This window comes from Camelus bactrianus, chromosome 9 (genome assembly GCF_048773025.1).
Source record: "Camelus bactrianus isolate YW-2024 breed Bactrian camel chromosome 9, ASM4877302v1, whole genome shotgun sequence".
NCBI lineage: Eukaryota > Metazoa > Chordata > Mammalia > Artiodactyla > Camelidae > Camelus > Camelus bactrianus.
In genome coordinates this window covers 3379152-3397948 of record NC_133547.1, presented here as the reverse complement: position 1 = coordinate 3397948, position 18797 = coordinate 3379152, and the positions used below count along the sequence as shown (strand labels likewise).

The 18797-nt window shown below is 54.3% G+C and overlaps 2 protein-coding genes across 10 annotated transcripts; one reads left to right on the top strand and one right to left on the bottom strand.

Moving 5' to 3' along the window:
- Positions 1-48: 48 nt before the first annotated feature.
- Positions 49-12118, bottom strand: MBOAT7 (membrane bound acylglycerophosphatidylinositol O-acyltransferase MBOAT7). 2 transcript variants are annotated; one of them, XM_074369101.1, is made up of 8 exons: positions 11674-12118; positions 10943-11021; positions 10700-10829; positions 10034-10160; positions 7899-8058; positions 6221-6581; positions 4285-4461; positions 49-1097 (listed from the first exon to the last, which is right to left on the bottom strand). In XM_074369101.1, the coding sequence occupies exons 2-8, from the start codon at positions 11016-11018 to the stop codon at positions 710-712; spliced, it is 1419 nt and encodes a 472-aa protein (XP_074225202.1). In that variant the 5' UTR covers positions 11019-11021; positions 11674-12118; the 3' UTR covers positions 49-709. The 2 variants fall into 2 exon arrangements, with proteins under 2 accessions (XP_074225202.1, XP_074225203.1); XM_074369102.1 differs by lacking the exon at positions 11674-12118 and adding an exon at positions 11523-11544.
- On the top strand, positions 12040-18564 carry TSEN34 (tRNA splicing endonuclease subunit 34). Of its 8 annotated transcripts, none has more exons than XM_074369122.1 (5): positions 12040-12165; positions 13527-13773; positions 14014-14263; positions 14407-14664; positions 18091-18564. In XM_074369122.1, the coding sequence occupies exons 2-5, from the start codon at positions 13531-13533 to the stop codon at positions 18276-18278; spliced, it is 939 nt and encodes a 312-aa protein (XP_074225223.1). In that variant the 5' UTR covers positions 12040-12165; positions 13527-13530; the 3' UTR covers positions 18279-18564. The 8 variants fall into 8 exon arrangements, with proteins under 8 accessions (XP_074225223.1, XP_074225221.1, XP_074225220.1 ...); XM_074369120.1 differs by lacking the exon at positions 12040-12165 and adding an exon at positions 12200-12309; XM_074369119.1 differs by lacking the exon at positions 12040-12165 and adding an exon at positions 12315-12425.
- Positions 18565-18797: the final 233 nt, after the last annotated feature.

Genomic DNA, 18797 nt, shown 5'->3' with positions numbered 1-18797 from the left:
CCAAGTCCCCTGACACTGGCTGGTCACCCAGACACCCCCACGGACGGAGTCTTTGTGCAACACTTTATTGGGAGAGATTTACACATTCCAAGCCTGTCTTAGGCCAAAGGATGACAAGAGGGTGACAGGAGCTCTGGGACCTTGAGATGGCTCAGATGGAAGCTACAAGAGCCGCGGTCCAAAGGCCTGCACATTTGTGCCTCGGTTTCCCCTTTCCAGGAGGGTTACATTCCGCACTGGTCTCATGAGACAAAGGAGAGAAGAGAAAGCTACCAGAAACAGGGCGTTCCCCACAACCCCCAGCGTCTGCTCTGAAGCTCAGATCCCCACACCGTGGATCCCAAGAAAGGTAATTTTTGCCCAAGAAACCATGTCACCCACAGGCTCCTGCTCTGGGCGGTGAAGTGCAGGTCTCTGAACACCTGGAGCTGGGCAGGGACAAAGGGAGATTCTGTCTGGATATCTTGATTTTACAGAAGGGGAAATGACCTTCTGTAACCCTCAGGGCAGAGGGCGGGGAAGCAAGAGAGCCCCAGCCTTGCTCCGTCACAGGCAGGGTACTGAGCTGGGGAAGCGGGAGTCCTCTCCAGGCCCCTTGCCAAATCAAGGGCTCTCTCTGGGACGGGAGACAGCAGCCTGGTTCACAGAACCCCCAGGCAAAAGCCTGGTGGGTGGACCAACCGGCAGAGAAGGTGTGGTGCCTGCCGGCTTACTCCTCCCGAAGCTTTCCTGGGGGAAGGCTGGCAGCTGGGGACGAGGTCTTCCGCCGGCTGGGGCTCCCCCCACCTAAAGCCAGCCCCAGCCCCAGGGCCAGCAGGGCCAGGACGTGGATGCAGAAGTAGACGGAGGCCCAGTACCGGAGGGTGTCGCCCAGGGAAAGCAGCACGAAGCCCATGCACATGTAGTCGTAGGCCCGCATCTTCAGGAACCAGTGTGCCCAGTCCCAGAGCTCCCGGCCCCTGGGGCTGAGCCGCCCCCGGAGGGCCGACTCCAACCGGCCCTCCGCTGCCAGGCACAATGGGATGGTCAGGAAGCTCAGGTAGTAGCCAGGGTGCAGGCCGTGCCAGTAGGCGCTCAGTAGCATGGTCCAGGCGCTCCTGGGGGAGGGGCGGGGAATCAGGACCCAGAGTCCAGGCCCCCAGCCCCTCCTCCCTCTAACCTGGGGGTCCGGACCCCCAGATCCTCTTCCCCCAGACCCAGGAGTCCAGGCCCCCAGCCCCTCCTCCCTCAGACCTAGGGGTCCAGCCCCCCAGATCCTCTTCCCCCAGACCCAGGAGTCCAGGCCCCCAGCCCCTCCTTCCTCAGACCCAGCCATCTCTACTCGCTTCTCAGAAATCCCTTCCCAACACTCTTTTCCCTCAGGACCCAGGAATTGAGTCCCCAGCCAGTTCCCTGTGAGGATCCAGGAGTATAATTCCTGATCCATGAAGACTCAGGAATCTCCAGCCATGGCCCCTTCTCCTTAGGGACTCCAAAATGCTGTCCCCTGCAGATCCAGATTCAGGCTCTGACCCGCACTTCCGCGGAGGACACAGAATCCACAGCAATCCCAGCGACCCGGGGCCTGGGTCCCCGCCCGTCGGCATCAAGTCCTCCCTCTGGCACCTTGGGGTGCTTAAAGTGCAAAAACAACCTAACGGCAGAATAAGGCTGCTCACCCTATCCTGGAGGGCTGTGAAAGGCTGGCAATAAGAGGCTGACTTTTCCCTGCTGCCAGCAGGGGAGATCTTTTCCTCCTCTTTCCTTAGGCCATTTCCTTGAAAAGCCTAGTGTCTGAGCACCTTTCCTGTGTCCTTTGGATACAGATGTAACTCTTTGAAAAGGTGGAAGAGGCCTCTAGAAAGCCATACAACCCAGGGATGTTTTCTCCAGGGCCTGGGAGCCATCTCTTTGAAGCACAGATGCGGAAGGAAATGGAGCCCATCTCCCGGCCGAGGGGGTTCTGCCAGGTGCCAGCTCCCAGCTGTAAACACCTGCTCGCCACAGAGCTCGTTTCATTCTTCCTTCAGATAAAGACACTTAACTAACACAGGTGGCTACCCCAATTACCACATAAGCTCGGATGAACACGAAAGGACGCAGAGCGCCGTGGAGTCCTCCGACGTGAGGACACGTCATGGTGTCTCTGAGGACACACTACATAAAAGGAATGTAAGTGATGGTGGGTGGTACAAAAAGGGGGAGATTTCTTTCCATCTTGGTAATCTCCTCCATGGATGACTTGCGCTGTGCATCGAAATCTGGTTTAATACTTATTCAAGAACAAAACCGTTTTCTTTCTTTTCTGCCTACGGCAGAGAGAATTCTCTGGGTTGCCCGAATATAAAGAAACTGACAGTAGGACACGCATCTGTGCAACCCTGGCGTTTAACTCAGCCTGTGCACAGCTGAGCTCTTGGCCACTCCCCTATCCGACCTGCCTCTCTCTGTCCTCCTCTTCTCCCATTTCGCCCTCCCTACCCACCATGAAGTGAACACTCTCCAAAGAATCGGCTATGCTCCCCTGTTCCATTCTCTTGAACCCCGTTCAAATCCTCCAAACTGCTTCCGTCAAGCTGCCGGGGACTTCCTCCCATCACACCCAACCCAGTGGTCACACCTGCCCTCATTGCATCGAAGCTCCAGGCACCGGCTGACACAAATGACCCTTCCCTCGCTCCTCCCTGAAACGCTTGTTTCTCTGAGCTTCCTTCTGGGGATGAACACTGCTGATTGTCCTGCAGTCTCACTGGCTGCGTCTTTGCTGGCTCCCTCTCCTTGTTCCTCGTCTACACCAGGGTTTCTCAATCTGGATACTACTGACACCTAGGGCTGGATCATTCTTTGGTGGTAATGGTTGAGGGGGACTGTCCTGCACATCGTAGGATGTTTAGGAGCCTCCTCTGCCCTCTGGACACCAGTAGCACCTCCCCATTATGACAAAAGTGTCACCAGACATTGCCAAATGCCCTCAGGGGTAGAGCATAGTTGAGAATCCCTGATCTAAACACTGGAGCACTCTGTGCTTTGACCTGAGGCTCAGCTTTAAGTATCATCAACACCTGCTGATGCTCAAGTGTCCACCTCTTCCACCAACCCTTCCAGAACGCACCGTAACTACCTGCCTATCCAATCACCCCAGCTGGAAATCTAAGAATCACCTCAGAGTCAGTGAGACTCAACCCAAGTCTAGTTTCCTCACCCTACCCACTCCTGAAACTTCCCCCTGCCCCATCCTCCCTTTCTCAGGAAATGGCCCTACTGTGTGCCCTCACCTGGGCATCACGCTCCACTTCCTTTCTCATGCTCCACATCCAGGTGGGGCCAAACCCTGACTCCACCTCCCAAATGCATCCTCTTCGAGACCACTGGCCCCTACTCCAGGACTCCATCATGGCCCACTGGCCGGCCCTGCTTTCTCTCTGCTCCCTCTCCCCGCCTCTATTCCATTCCCCACGCAAGGCCGGAACGGACCTTTAAATCATAAGTCAGATCACACGCCCAGGGAAGCCAAGCCCCAGAGGTGAAATTATTAATTGCGTCATTATGAGAACTGTTCATGGTGTATCCTGACCTCATCTGGTGGCTCAGGGAAGGCTGAGTGACACTTGGCAGGCTGCCTAACCTCTCTGAACCTGGTTCTCTTCATCTTTAAAATGGGGATAAGAGCTCCTGCTTACTAAGGTTGTAAAGGTAAGAATGGCAGAAAGTCTCTACTCAAGAAATACTGGATGCGGAGGAGGGTGTAGCTCAGTGGTAGAGTGCATGCTTAGCATGCATGAGGTCCTGGGTTCAATCTCAGTACCTTCATTAAAATAAATAATAATAAAGCCTAATTCCCAACCCCCCCCCCAAATATTGGAGGAGTGAAGGATAATATAAAAGCTAATATACAGCGAGCACTCACCTCTCAGGCCTACTTTATCTCAATTACTCCTCATATCGACCTATGAAACAGGTTAACAGTATCACCCCCACTTAAGAGCTGAGGGAACAGAGGTCAACTGACTCCTCAAAGTTTCTTGGTAAATGGCAGGGTCAAGGAAATCTAACTACTGAGTCCACAGGGCTCAGTACACTGCTCCTGTGGAACAAGGCTGACTTTACAGAAGTTGAAACCAAAGCCCAAGAGCAACAATTTACCCCAGAGGCAAATCAGAGCCAGCGCAACAGGCCCTAGAAACTACAACTCCCATGATCCTCAGAGGGGGCGGGTGTGGAGGTCCAGCTGGGGAAGCCGCAGGCAGCTCCAGGGGCAGCTGGGGGGTGTAGATCCGTGCTGTCCTCTGAGACAGGCGGGCTCACCTGAAGACGTAGGAGCGGGCAGGCGCGTTCTTGTAGATGTACTGCGCCAGCCACCACTGCACCGTCATGTTCCAGTACCGCATGCCATCGCGCACACGCACGCAGAAGTCTGTGTTGTAGCAATCGATGTTGCGGATGGTCTCATAGTCGTACTCCAGGGAAGCCGCCTTCTCCGGACTGAGGGGTGGAGGATGAAGGTGGGGACAGACACGCAGCTCAGCCAGGCCCCCTCCCGACGCTGGCTACTGTCCCAGCCCCCGATGCTAAAGAGGGGATCCTGTCCAGGAAACAGCTTTCTGGCCATCACCTTTGCTAGGGCAACAGGGGAGGATAGCCCAGAGGGAGCATTTTTGGGGAGGAAGTGCACAATTCATCAACAATACGGTTCTCCTTCTCCTGGCAAGGGGGCCTGCAACAGCCAGGAAGTCTGGAAGCGCTACGGTTGCTAAGCTAAGGGTCCTGAGCAACCTGACCCACCATGATCATGGTCTCAGGTGCTAGGGAAAGGCCGTTCCTTAGCAACCAAGCTCAGTATATTCAGAAAAGCCTCCAAGTAGTCCTTTCTAAGTTGTGGGATGCCTCGGTTGTTAGGCAAGTAGCATCCGTAACAAGGTGGTCGGTGGTTGCTAGGAAGGTATTCTAGGTCCTCCTGACACCACGATGTCTCTGCTGCTAGGGAAAGGGCATTCCTTAGCAACAAGGCCTAGGATGTTTAGAAAAGCTTCCCGGACCTTTCCTGGCTTTTAGTCCCTATGATTGTTCTAGAACTGTCATCTCCAGCAATACAGTGGTTCCTGGGCCACTGGTGCCAACACTCCCAGCAAAGGCGGACATCCTTGGCCCACCTGAACCATTGGCAGCTTCTGATAATGGAAGAGGGGGTATCCATTAGAAGTGGAGCCCAGGAGGTTTAGACAAGCCTTCAATTCCTGCTTGATGTCTTTTGGGGGAACGTCCTCTAGCAACTGGAGGTCCGCCTATGGTTACTATGGCAATGGCAAAAACTCTGCATGGGAGTGCCACTTCCCCGATGATAGAATGGCAGTTCATGACTACTAGGGAATGGCCCAACCCCAGCAAAAAGTAGTTCATTATTTACAACAAAGGGCTGCTTTCCCAGCCCCTGCCTGAAGGCTGACCATGGTTACTAGGAACAGAGGGACAGTCCATCCCTGGTTGCTAGGGGCACATTTCCCTAGCAGCAAAGGAGCAACATCTCCGTAATGACAAGGAGCCCATAGTTACTAGCAGTGTGATTTACCTAGTGATGAAAGAGCTGGGGGGTGGCTTTACCAGCAATGTCAATCCATAGCTACCAGGGGGTTTCCTGGGCAACAGGAGGAATGCAACCTACAGTTGCTAGGAACGGTGTCCCCTCTGCTAGAGGACAGCATGGTCAAAGATGTCATTTCCTTAGAAACAGAGGGCAACAGCAAGCTGTTATGTGATGACATCCCATGGGGAGGGCCTGCAGGTCCCCAGCAACAAAGGGGCAGTTTAGGGGGTGCTGTTTCTATAGCAATAAAGAGCAGTCTCTTGGCAGGAAAGCGCAACCCTGTTGCTAGGGAATGGTTTCCCTAGCAACAAAGGGCTCCTCATCACTGCCCAAGGACCGCATCCTGAGCAACCAGGAACAACTGGGTTATTGGGGGTGAAACTTCGTTGGCAACGCCTTCCTTTTCCTGGCAACAGAGAGCAATTCACCATTCCAGGGGGTGACAAGCGATGGCAACAAGGGGTAAACCGTAGGTATCAGGACTACTGTTTCCCTAGGACAGGGGATGGCGGGCTGTGGTGGCCAAAGGGCGACACTCTGCTGACCACAGGTAGTAGGCCTGCCCCCCCTGCTCCCCGTTATCCTCCCTGCTAGGGGCAGGGCCAGCCCGTGGTGATGGGGCCTGCCAGGTCTTGGGACACCTCCCTCCCGCCGCCTGACCTGCTGGGGGGTGGGCATTGGAGGGTGGGGCCGCCCCCGGCCCGGGCTTTGGCGGCCACGGGGTAGGCCCCGAAGCCGGCGGCAATACAGCCGCACTCGGCGGCAATCCAGGCCACGTAGAAGCGCATGCGGAAGGCGAAGAAGACGGGGATCATGTAGAAGAGGCGGGCGGGCAGCGGGCGGGCGTAGAAGGCGTCCTCGCGCACGGCCTCCAGCGGGAAGAGGTGGGAGGACAGCAGGAAGAGCAGGCCGAAGAGCGGGGCCGGCCAGGCTCGGCGCAGCATGGGCCGCAGGCTGGGCACGGCCCCCGGGAAGGGCTGCTCCAGCCAGTCCAGGTAGGTGCGGTAGCGGAAGAACGGGCCTGTCGGGAGGCGCGGGAGGCTGGTCAGAGATGCGTACACGTGGTGGGGGCTGGTGGGGGTGGGGGGCAGAGCTGAGTCTGGGGGGGATGGGGTGGGGGAGACCAGCCAGAGCTTCGGGAGCTGAGGTGGGCCGAGGGAGAGAGAGAAGCTGGGGGGGGGGGGTGGCGGGGGGCTATGAAACCCAGACAGAGAGGGACAAGGAACCAGAGAAAGGGGAGGACAAGGGACTCAGCAGGAAAGAAAGAGGGGCACTGGCCGCAGGAATGAGAGGGGACTGAGACACAGACAGATGGAGACAGAGACAGGCCAGACCTCGAGGGACCAGGGGTGACCTGGGTATAAAGGAGTAACGGAAGTGGAGCAGTGCCTCTGGAGGGGAAGGGAGCGGTGTGAGAAGAAATCAAGGTGGCAGGGGCTGGACCCCCGGGATCGGAGGAGCGCTTTGAATTTTGTTCTGAGCGCTAGGAAACCACTCTAGACTCTTCCACCAGGGACGTGCGGGAATAGCTGCCTTTTCACAAGACCCCTCTGGCGGCTGAGCAGGGGGAGCTGCAGAGGGACAGTGATGGCAAACAGGAAACTGTTGCAGCGTTTTAGAGAAAATGATGGCCTGGCCTGGGGAGGGAGCAAAGGGGATTAAGAGAAGAGACAGGTGTTAGAAGTCTTACATGTCACAAAGGCCACACACTGTATGACTCCATTTATAAGTATTCAGGATAGGCAAATACAGAGATGGAAAGTTAATTAGTGGTTTCCAGGGAATGGGGACAGATGGAGGTTTGGAAGATGATGGCTAAAGGGCACAGGATTTCTTTTCAGGGTGATGAAATTACTTGAGAACTACTTGGTGCTGATGGTTGCACAAGTCTGTGACTATATGAAAACCCAGCAAACTGGTTGTGGTTATAAGTAGATGAAGATGGCAATCATAGCTCAATCCAATTGTTATAAAGAAGAGACCCTTCTGTGAGGCCAACAGCAACAAAACATATTTTCTGAAACTAAAATGGGACCCCAAGCTGTGAATATGTGTTGCCTGGATGGCAGAGACGTTAAGGTTCTGCAGACCTTTCTCCCTTATCTCCTGTTGACTACAAGGAATCATTTTGGCTGAGAACAGTCTGTCTGTAGTCTGGAGGAGCCCTGGGACCTGTGTGAGAGTCAGATGGGGACTTGGGCATAGAGGTTCACCCTCAGAGCAGCGGATGCTGGCACGGAGGGCGGGACCACGGAACGGGTGCCAAACTCCGGGCAGAGAATGGAGACAGAGGGTGAGGAGACGCGGAGAGGCAGGCCCGGGGGGCAGGCACACCCACCTGTCATGATGCCCACGTAGCAGTAGCTGTAGCTGAGCGTCTCCATCAAAGAGGGCACATCGGGCAGCAGCCCCAGGCTGGGCCCCTTGCTGAAGCCCGCGGCCATTTCCTTCCTTTGAGCCACGTGCAGGTCCTGAACTTCACTGGCCAGACTCACCAGCTGGGAGGAAGGGGTGCGGGTGGGGGACAGGTCAGACCCGGGCCTCCTCACACCCACCTCCCTTTCACTACCCTTCTCGGCAGTCAAGGGCTGCTGCATTGTGCAGCTGGGGGCTGAAGCCCTATCCACAGGCAGCTCTGAGCACCCTGAGTTGTGAGGGGCCGCGTCTGGGTGACTCTCAACTGGCGAGTGTCCTGCAGGGCTCTCTCCTGGGTGCCTGTCTCCTTTCTCTATGTTCCGTCTTGCTGCGTTCTCCAGCAGTTGGTGGCTTGAGATACCACCCACACTGTCTCCTGGTCTGGACTTCCCTTCTAAGCCCCAAGGCCCATCATCAAGCTGCCGCTTGTCGTCAATACCTGGATGTCCGCCGGGCACCTCGAATGGAACACATCCAGAGTGGAACACAGTACTATCCACTTCCCTAAGTGGGTCCCCTTCTAGTCTCTACCCCCGGCCCCCCTCACAGCAAATGCCACCACCATCCAATTAACTGCTTAGGCTGCAAACCTTCCTTCCTCCCCAAATTGAGTCCCTTACGTCTCCTGAGTCTGTCTCTTTGGCCTTGCCTCCACCACCGCGCTGAGTACGTTCGGCCTGCCCCTGTGGCTCTGCTCTCTCCCCTTATCGGCCTGACATCAGCAGGTCTGCGTTCTCCAGCTTCTTCCTGGGTCCAGTCGACAGAGAGCCCCAGGCAGAGACGGAGGAAGGCAGGAGCTAGGAGCTGGCTGTGACCCTTGATGGATCTTCTCAAACTGGCTGGCTCCACACAACTCTTTTTCCTTCCTGGTTCCACTGCCTGCCCCTCCTCTTGTCCCTGTGGGCCCAGGACTCCTGCTGCACTGTCCTTTCTGACTCCTCCCCATCCCGCCCTCCCTGTTGTGCATGAAAACTCCTCAGATTCTCCCCAAACGCCGCATTTCCCGTTGGAAATGGGAACTGGGCCACCACTGGACTGGCCAGCTGGACTCTGATAAAGGAGCCCAATGTCATCCCAACTTGTCCTTCCTGCTTCAATTCACTCAGCATCCGAAGCAAGTATTTTTTTGGTGGGGGGAATTAGGTTTATTTATTTATTTTTAATGGCAGTCCTGAGGGTTGGACCCAGGACCTCGTGCATGCTAAGCACACTCTCTGCCACTGAGTTCTGCACTCTTATCGCTGAGCTGGACCCTCCCCCTCTGTGAAGCAAGTATTTTTGAACATGTAAGTCTAGTCACATTAACTCTTCGGGCAACAGACCAAGAAACCTCCTGTAGTGGCTGTGGAGCCCCCCGTGAAAGAAGCCCGAACGCCTCACCTTGGCCTACAGGGCCCTGCCTGGTTTGGCCCGGGCTGCCTGCGCTCTGTGTCGCTCCTGATAAACAGGCCACATGGCCGACCCACGGCGGGTGGGCCTCAGCCTGCTCCCCTCCGCACACGCCGGTCCCTTTGTCCTGACAGGCTCTTCCTGCGCCTCTTCTCTTAGCTAACCCATCCCGGCCTACCCTCGGCTCCCGCCGGGGACACGGGGTGCCGGAGAGACCCGCATCATCACCTTGCCGGACCGTTCTGTTCACTGATGTCTGTAGCACACAGTCGGAGTGAGTGACTCTGTTCTGAGGGTGACGCCAGGGAATCAGTTTTCACTCATCTTCCCAGGTCACACAGAGCCAGATGTGGTACTGTCCTGGTTTTGCGCCCTCAGATAGTCCTACCTCCCCAAAGCTGGTTTTTCTCCATTGCAAAATGGCTTGCTACAAAGATGCACTTAGCCCAGCCTCTGGCGCACCACAGCGCCAAGTGGCGCCCACGGTTACAGAACTTTGGATACTTCTTTACCCCAGGAAAGAGGGGACAGGTGAAGTCCCACCCACGTCCCCTGGGGTGTGTGGGAGAGACCCTCAGGCCTCCTCTGCCTCCCATGGGAGTGACTGGGAGAACGAGGTAAAGTTGGGGAGGTTAACTGGCACACAGGGAGGGTTGGCGGGACTCTGACCTTCAGTGTCAGCAGCAGCTGGACGGCATTGGTGAAGGGCGTGGGAGTGGGCAGGCCCAGCAGGCTGAGTGCTCGGAAGAAGAGCAGATAGGAGAAGGTCCAGGCTAGGGCCAGGGCGTGGCAGGAGCTGGGCAAAGGCAAGAGGCATGCTCATGCTGTGCTGGGTGCAGGAGATCTTGCCTCTGCCTCTCCTAGATTCCAGCTACAAATCCTCCCCCACCTCCCCACCTTCAGAGACAGACCATGAGAGGAGGGGGAATGGAATGAGCACGACTGAAACAGCCACAGAGAGAAGAGAATGAGGAGGGGGTTAAGAGAGGCTTCTGGGTGAAGACCCTTCAATCCTCCATTTTTTCTGGGGGGGGGGGAGAAACAGGGAGACAGAACACCAGTATGAACGGTGGCAGGGCCAGCAGACCAGGACAGTCCTCCTCTCTCCTAAATCCGTGACATGGATGTAAAGGGACTGGAACAAACACACAGGGACAAGACCCAGACAAGGGCAGGAAAGGAAGAAAAACAGACCAGACAAACAACACAGAGAATCTAGAGATAAATAAGAGTCATCCAGAGACTGAGGCAGAAACAGAGAAAGACCCAAAGAGGAAAAAGGTTGCTTCCTCCACCCCCTCCATTCTCCCCCACCGCCCACCACCAAATCCTCACCAGGGCTGGGCCTGAATGAGTGCCCAGGTCCCAAGGATGGTGACGAGAGAATGCAAAGTGTGGGGGCCACAGGTGAACAAGGTGAGCCCCAGGCCCACAGCTGCTGCCCCCCATTTCTTCAGCCCAGGTCCTGCAGGGAGAAGGCATAACATAAGCATGGAACCTTCCAGGGGTCCGCCTGACACGAGTCCCCCTCCCCACCCCCCCGCCTTTATTTTCCACTGGGGAGGGAACCTGACTCACCAGCTTTCTTAAAGAGGAAGCCGATGGGGATGGAGATAAGAAGAACCACTAGATACGTCCATTCTTCGGGCGACATGTTCTGGGGGAGGGGCAGAGGTTCGCGGTGAGAACCCGGGAGTCCGGGCCCCCGGCCCCTCCCCCTTGGGGATTCAGGAATCAGCCCCCCTAGTCTCCAGTTGTCCAGGATCAAGGAGTCCTACCCTCAGCTCCTCTCCTCTGAGAACACAGGAATCCCGACCGCCAGGCCCTTCCTCCTTCTAGGATAGAGGAAGCCACCCCCAGACCCCCTGTTTGGAGAACCTACGCCCTCAGACCTCTTCCCCTTTGAGAAACCAGGAACCTAAACTTCCAGCCCCCTCCTCTTTCGAGGATCCAGGAACCCAGGCTCCCTCTACCTATCCCCCAGCCCCTCCCTCTTTGAGAACCCAGCTCTCCAGACCCCCAACCCCCTTTCGAGGAGAACTCAGAGGAGTCAGGCCTCCAGCTGCCACCTCCTTTAGAGCTCCGCTATATCTCCTGTCTAAAACCTGGAGAGAGGGCCCCCTCCTCAGCCCCGACACCAAGCACGGGTAAGACCCACCCTGGGCAAAGCCACAGGCGGTTACGCCACCCAAGAGCTCGGTCGCGCTCCCGTAGCCGCCCCCGCACCCCATTAGCCCGCCGATCTGCAGCGAACCACACACTGTCCAGACTCCTCCTGGTCTCCAGGGCGCCCCGACACCCCGGCCCACCTGGGCCCGCGGTTCCGCGCCGCCCGCAGGGCTGGAGGTGGCCGAGCAGTCCCGGCCCGCGGGCCACCGCGAGTCCGGCCACGCCTACCCCGCCCAGCACGCCCCCGCGTCTTTTAGGGGGCCGGCCGGGCTGCGCAGTTCGGAGCCGGGTGCGCAGCCCTCGGCAGGCTCCGGGCTGGGCAGGAAAGGAGCCGGGTCCGGGAGCAGCGAGTACGAGCCCGCGGCTGGACTCGGACACCGGATCACCCAGCCGCGAGCACGCAAAGGGGCGGGGCTCCGGCTCGGGAAGGGGAGGGGCCAGAAGCTTCGCGCTCTGAGGGACGCGACTGGACCTGGGGCGGAGGCGGGGCCTAGAGCGCAGAGTTCAGAATGAGGCGGGGCCTCCGCTTCAGGTTCCTTCGGGCAGAGTCGCGAGAAGGTTTGGAGGCGGGCCCATAAGCTTCGGTTCTCTTCGGAGGTAGTCGAGGACGGAGCGTCTCTATTCGGACGTAGGCAAGGCCAAGAGCATCGGCCGGATGTGGGTGGGGCCACAACGTTGGTATCCTTCTGAGGTAGTTGGGTACAAGTGATCCCGGGTTTCTGATAGGCGGAGTTTCGTCTTTAGGAAGGAGGCGGAGCCACGGGCTTAGGCGACACGTAAGAGGCGGGGCTCAAGAGCTCCCCCAGGGGGCGGGGCACGGAGGGGCCAAGGGGCGGGGCCACAATAACAAGCCTCCAGTTTTCAAGCCGAGGATCCAAATCGTCGGAGGGAGGTGCGCTTCGAGGGGCGGGCCCAAGGTGGGGTTCCACTTTAGGGGAAGGCGGGGCTACGGCTCTGCGGGGCGGATCCCAGACTTCCCGCTCCGCTGAGGTGGCGGCGTGACGAAATCGACGCAGGGGGTCAGCATGGGGTGCGGGGTGTGGAGGAAGCGGCGCGTGGCGCGCAACGTAGGGGGTGGCTCCGCCGGGACTGTGAGTTGGTGTTTACGAGGTGACTAGCTGGTTGTTATCAGAGGACGGTGCAACATTCTGAAGGGAGCGCTCACGAGTGGGGTGAGCCTGCCTGAGCGGAGAACGGACGGCGGGTGCTCAAGGGACCGGGACTCCGTCTCTGGGGCTCGACCGTGGGGCGAGAACGCCCCAGCTAGGGGAGCGCTGGCGGCCTGAGGGGGCGGGGCCTCAAGCTGTGGGACTGACGGGAGCCGAGGACGCCCGAACGCCGAACCCCTTCTATTCGGGAGGGGGCGGGGCTGCGGGTTCGGCTGAGCCGACGACTCCCGAACGTCCGAACCTGCCGCACTCGGGCGGGGGCGGGGCTTCGTACCCTGAGCCTGACTCAGAACTGAGACCGAACCTGGGGAGTTTGGAAAGGGGAGGGGCCAAGCCCCGAGTTACCCGAAGAGGGCGTGGCCTTGGCGGTGCTTTGGCCTCGGGAGGTCCCGACACCTGACGGGAACACCCGAAGGGCGACACCAAGATGAACCTTTCGAGGGGGGCGTGGCCCGCATTAGGGGTGCTTTTCTCGGAGGCGCAGGGGCCAGTACGGTACTATTGGCTCAGACCAGAATGCTGACCGCGGGGTCCGGGGCGCAGAGCAAGGCCCGGGGGTTCGGCTCCCGGCGGGCCTCGTCTTGGGCAGCCCCAGGGCCTGGCGGGATCGCCCGGGGGCGGAGCCCGGCGCCCAAGGGGCGGGGCCTGGCCCTCCCGCTCGGCAGGTGGCGAATTAGGCCGGGAGCAAGGCTCCGCCCCCTGAGATTCAGGGGCGGGGCTTCGCTGAGACCCTGGAGGCTTGAGGGAACGCTCCACGCGGCGCGAATCCAGCGGCGCTAGGCTCGCAGCTCTTTGGGTGACTGCTGCGCCCCGGCTTCCCGCAGGAGGATGCTGGTGGTGGAGGTGGCGAACGGCCGCTCGCTGGTATGGGGGGCCGAGGCGGTGCAGGCGCTGCGTGAGCGCCTGGGAGTAGGGGGCCGCACTGTGGGCGCCCTGCCCCGCGGGCCCCGCCAGAACTCGCGCCTGGGCCTCCCGCTGCTGCTGATGCCTGAAGAGGCGCGGCTCCTGGCCGAGATAGGCGCAGTGACCCTGGTCAGCGCCCCGCGCCCGGATCCCCGCCAACACAGCCTGGTAAGGGGGCAGGCTGGGGGCACGAACTCCCGGGGACCTGCGGGAGAAGAGGCTGGACATTTGGACAACGAGTCCCTGCGGTGGGTGGGGTCTGAGAGTCCTGGATTCTGGAATACTGTAAGATACTGGGATACCCAGGTTCATGCCCTGAGGTTGGGAGAGGCCCCAGAGTCAGGATTCCTAGCTTCCTGAAGGAGGGCATGCCTGGATCCTGAGATTAAGGCTAAGTTTATTTCTTAGGCATTAGCATCCTTCAAGCGCCAGCAGGAGCAGGGATTCCAGGAGCAAAGTGCTCTGGCAGCTGAAGCCCGTGAGACCCGTCGTCAGGAGCTCCTAGAGAAGATTGCCGAGGGCCAGGCTGCGAAGAAGCAGAAGCTGGAACAGGAATCAGGGACCAGTGGGAGCCAGGAGCCCGGTGGAAACCAAGCTGCAGAAGAGAATGAGGCCAGTGCTAGCCAGGCTGCTGGGGAGCATGAAGAAGCAGGTGAAGGTGGGAGTTGGAGTCGGGGACCAGGGGAAGGAGGGAAGAGCTCTTTGGGAAATTCTGGCTGGGACTCTAGGGTTGGGTCTCCCTGGGGGCTGGGAAGACCTTGACCCTTGGATTCACCAAACTCTTGGATTCACCCCTGCCAGGTTCCTCCTCTCCCCAACCGGGGCCTTCAAACGGAGTGGCCCCTTTGCCCAGGTCTGCTCTGCTTGTCCAGCTGGCCACTGCCAGGCCTCGGCCCATCAAGGCTAGGCCCCTGGACTGGCGTGTCCAGTCCAAAGACTGGCCCCATGCTGGCCGCCCTGCCCACGAGCTTCGCTACAGCATCTACAGGGATCTGTGGGAGCGAGGCTTCTTCCTCAGCGCTGCTGGCAAGTTCGGGGGCGACTTCCTGGTCTATCCTGGTGAGTTTGTGTTGGGTCCCCTGGTTGCTACTCCTTTCTTCACAATCCCACTACGTTCTGCATTTTTCCTTTTTCTGGCCTCATTTTCTCAGCCTCTGAAACCATGGAAGGACAGGAAATACCCCTGGGAACCGACACTCATTTGGAGGGCAGTTTAGTAAATGAACAAAGTGGGGGGAAAGGACAACTTGTAGAAAACACGTATAGTAAAAAGTAAATCAAATGTTATACTGTTAGGCAGTTTTATACACATTATTTAACCTTAAAAATTGTGGCTCTAGTGAAAGACTTTGAAAAGAACTGAAAATAAAGTGGAGTACTAAGTAGACTGAGAATCCTACCAAGCAAATAGAAAAAAGCATGGAAGGACTTACTCCCGCCCAACTACAATAGTTAATAGTTCTGGGAAGGGTTTTGCATCAGGAAAAGGTAAAGGAGACTTTTGGTGAATTAGCTAATTTTTGAATTTGTGGTAAGAGTGCCTTTACTGTACAACTAAAAGGTTTTAAAAAAAGTGCAGAAAATCACCCTTTTTGTTCCCGCTAAGAACAAAGAGATGGAACCACCTGATAGTCAGATCTTAGCTGTTCATTGGAGAATGTCCACTAAGTTTTATGCAGATGAGCTGAGAGCCTTAGTCTCCTCTCAGACTAAAATTTAACTGATTTAGGAGCTGAGAACAGTTTATCTGCCCCATTCTCTCTATATAATCATGGTTCAGTTACTTTGCTTCTGTTTTGTGTGTGCGTGACTTTTGTATGCACAGAAGATTATTTTGGCTTTGGAGATGAATATTCAACTTAATAAACATACAAATGCTAATATCTACTTCTTTTTTAAGTTTTCAGTTCAATTTACAAAACTTAATTTTTTCCAATCTAGCAGCTTTTAAAGGTACAATTAATTCACATCTGATCCCATATACAAAAGCAGTTAAATAGTTTCAAACCTTATAAGATGCATTTTAAAATTCAATATGTCCAGAACTTTGTAAGTTCTGGAGTTTTCTGATTATGGATCTTGCCAATAATTTAAATCTGATAAACTATAAATAGGGTGATTTTTAAGTTTATATGTTTGTATTTTCATACACTGTTAATAGACTTCCTAAAACTTCAGAGTAAAATAAGTTTAAATCAATCAGTTACTCAATTACACATTTGAAACTGAACCATCAGGCTGATCTGTTCTTTTTCTTTTTTGGACCTGTTAGTTCTAATAGGTCAATATTCTAAAACAATAAATACTCAGATACTCAGTGTATCAGATATACACAGAATCTTTGTCTCCTGAAGATTAGTATTCAACATCTGAATCTTGTTAAATACATACTTCTAAGTCTAATTCTAAATCTTCCTGAGGTTAAAAGATGTTAAGTTTCTTGCAGAGCAGTTTGGGGGTAACTTCTCAAGCATTTTGATGCTCCCTTCTCAGCTGGCCGAGGTATCTTAATAACCAGAGAGGTGCCTGGCTCCTGGCGAGGTTCTGGCTGGAAACCTAGCTGCCAGGCAGGGGCCTGACTTATAGTTGCTATGACAGTCTCCTCAGATGGGATGTCTCATAGCCTTGCTTATTTCTTCCTTCTTCCTTTCTTTCTTTCTTCCTTTCTCCCCTGGCCCTCCCTCCGACCTTCCCTCCCTTTCTCCCCCCCTTCCTTCTCTCCTTTTCTCCTAGTTTTACTGAGTTAAAATTTACATACAGCACTGTATACGTTTAAGGTGTACAATATAAGGATTTGACTTACATACATCATGAAGTGATTATCACAATAAGTTTAGTGAACATCCATCATTTCATAGAGAGACAAAATTAAGGAAATAGAAATTTTTTTTTCCTTGTGACGAGAACTCTTAGGATTTACTCTCTTAACAACGTTTGTATATAATGTACAGCAGTGTTAATTATATTTACCATGTTGTACATTACATCCCTAGTACTTACTCATCTCATAACTGGAAGTTTGTACCTTTTGACCACCTTCATCTAATTCCCCCTTCCCCCATCCTCTGCTTCTTGTCACAAGAGATCACACATCTGATCTCTTTTTCTATGACTTTGTTTATCTTTGAAGTATACCTGACCTTAATACTATGTTAGTTCCTGGTATGTAACATAGTGACTTGAAATTTGTATACATTTCAAAATGATCACCTTAAGTCTAGTTACCATTTGTCACCATACAAAGATATCACATGATTATTGACTATATTCCCCACACTGTACGTTTCATACCTGTGCCTCATTCATTCTGTAACTGAAAGTCTGAACTTCCTAATCTCCTTCATCTATTTCTTTCCTACCCCTGCCCTCCTCCCCTGTGACAACCACCTATTTGTCCTCTGTATCTGTTTTTGTTATGTTTGTTCATTTGTTTTGTTTTTAGGTTCACATATAAATGAAATCTTACAGTATTTGTCTTCTCTAATTCATTTCACTTAGCATAATAATCTATTATGCTAATAGAGGTCCATTGATGATAACAAATGGCAAGATTTCATTCTTTTTCAAGGTTGAGTAGCATTCCAGTGTGTGTGTGTGTGTGTGTGTGTGTGTGTGTGTGTGTGTGTGTGTGTGTGTGTGTGTGTGTATGTACACCACATCTTTATTCATTCATCTACTGATGGGCACTTAGGTTGCTTCCATATTTCCATATCTTGGCTATTGTAAATACTGCTGGAATGAACATAGGGGTGCATATGTCTTTTCAAATTTGTGTTTTCATTTTTGTCAGATAAATACCCAAGAGTAGAATTGCTGGAAGCCTTGTTCTTTCAGATTTACATTACATGTTACTTAATCTTCTGTGTGGTGCCCTACTCATGGTCCTAGTCTACTTGATCAGGTTCATCTACTTTGGAGGCAAACTACAGCTCCAGGTCAAATCCAGCCCACCAACTGTCTTCTTTAAATAAAGTTTTATTGGAACAAAGCCTTGTCCATTTGTTTACACATGGTCTGTGGCAGCCGTTGTGCTACAGTGGCAGAGTTGAGTATTTGCAACATGGCCCACAAAACAAAATATTTATTATCTGGCCCTTTCCAGAAAAATTTTGTTGACTCCCTTATTCCATCTATTTATTATGCCATCCTACTGTAAATTGTCTTTTTATTTCTAGTCTGTTAAAGTCACTTCTCATTGGATATTTACATGGTACCCTTTTGAGTTACTCATGGCTTTGACTGACCTTGTGGTCTTGGTTCTTAGGTCATGGCAACAATATATTCAGTTATTTTTGTTCTTTTTTTGAACTAAGATTATGACATACAATTGTGACATCTTGCCTCTCCCACCCCTCCAAGGTCCAAGGATATCTTTTAAAATATTGGTAGTGATCACTGGAACCATTCCCATCTATGTGTGGACATTCTGGGGTCTGCCAGGTCTCTGCCACTGGAAACTGCTACCTGCCTCTCTCCTTCACCCAGGCGACCCACTCCGTTTCCATGCTCACTACATCGCTCAGTGCTGGGCTCCTGGGGACCCCATCCCACTCCAGGACCTGGTTTCTGCTGGCCGCCTGGGAACCAGTGTCAGGAAGACGCTGCTCCTGTGCTCTCCGCAGCCTGATGGTAAGGTGGTCTACACGTCCCTGCAGTGGGCCAGCCTGCAGTGAACTCCAGAGACCTACGGGCCCGGGGCTGAGTCTCTGAAGAGCCTTTCTAGCTGGTCCCAGGCTCATCTCCGAGTGGGAGGCTGGAATGCCCTCCTACCTCTCTCCGTGGTTAGTTTTTGATTCCAGAGTTATAAACACTACATCCTTCTTATGTCCCTCCCCATTTCAAAGCACTTCATGGCTGTGTTGTTTTTCTAGTTACCTGAGCTTGAGTGTGAAAGCTGGTTCATCTCTGTTTTCTACAGGGCTTAGGTCCCAAGAAGTCTCAATAAACTTGTTGAGTAGATGTGGAGTGTGTGATCTGAATCCTCAGGACAGTCCTGGGAAGTGAGGGCATTTGTGTCTGCTTCTCCAGATGAGGATGAGGCCTGGAGGAGGGAAGTGACTTGCTGAGGTCACACATCTAGTAGTTAGCAGGGCTGGGATTTAAAACCTGGTGTATCTGACTCCCAAGTCCAAGGAACTCTTCGAATGCAGGAAACTTCCTTTTTAAAGGATTTTTACAGGACATTCAGATGC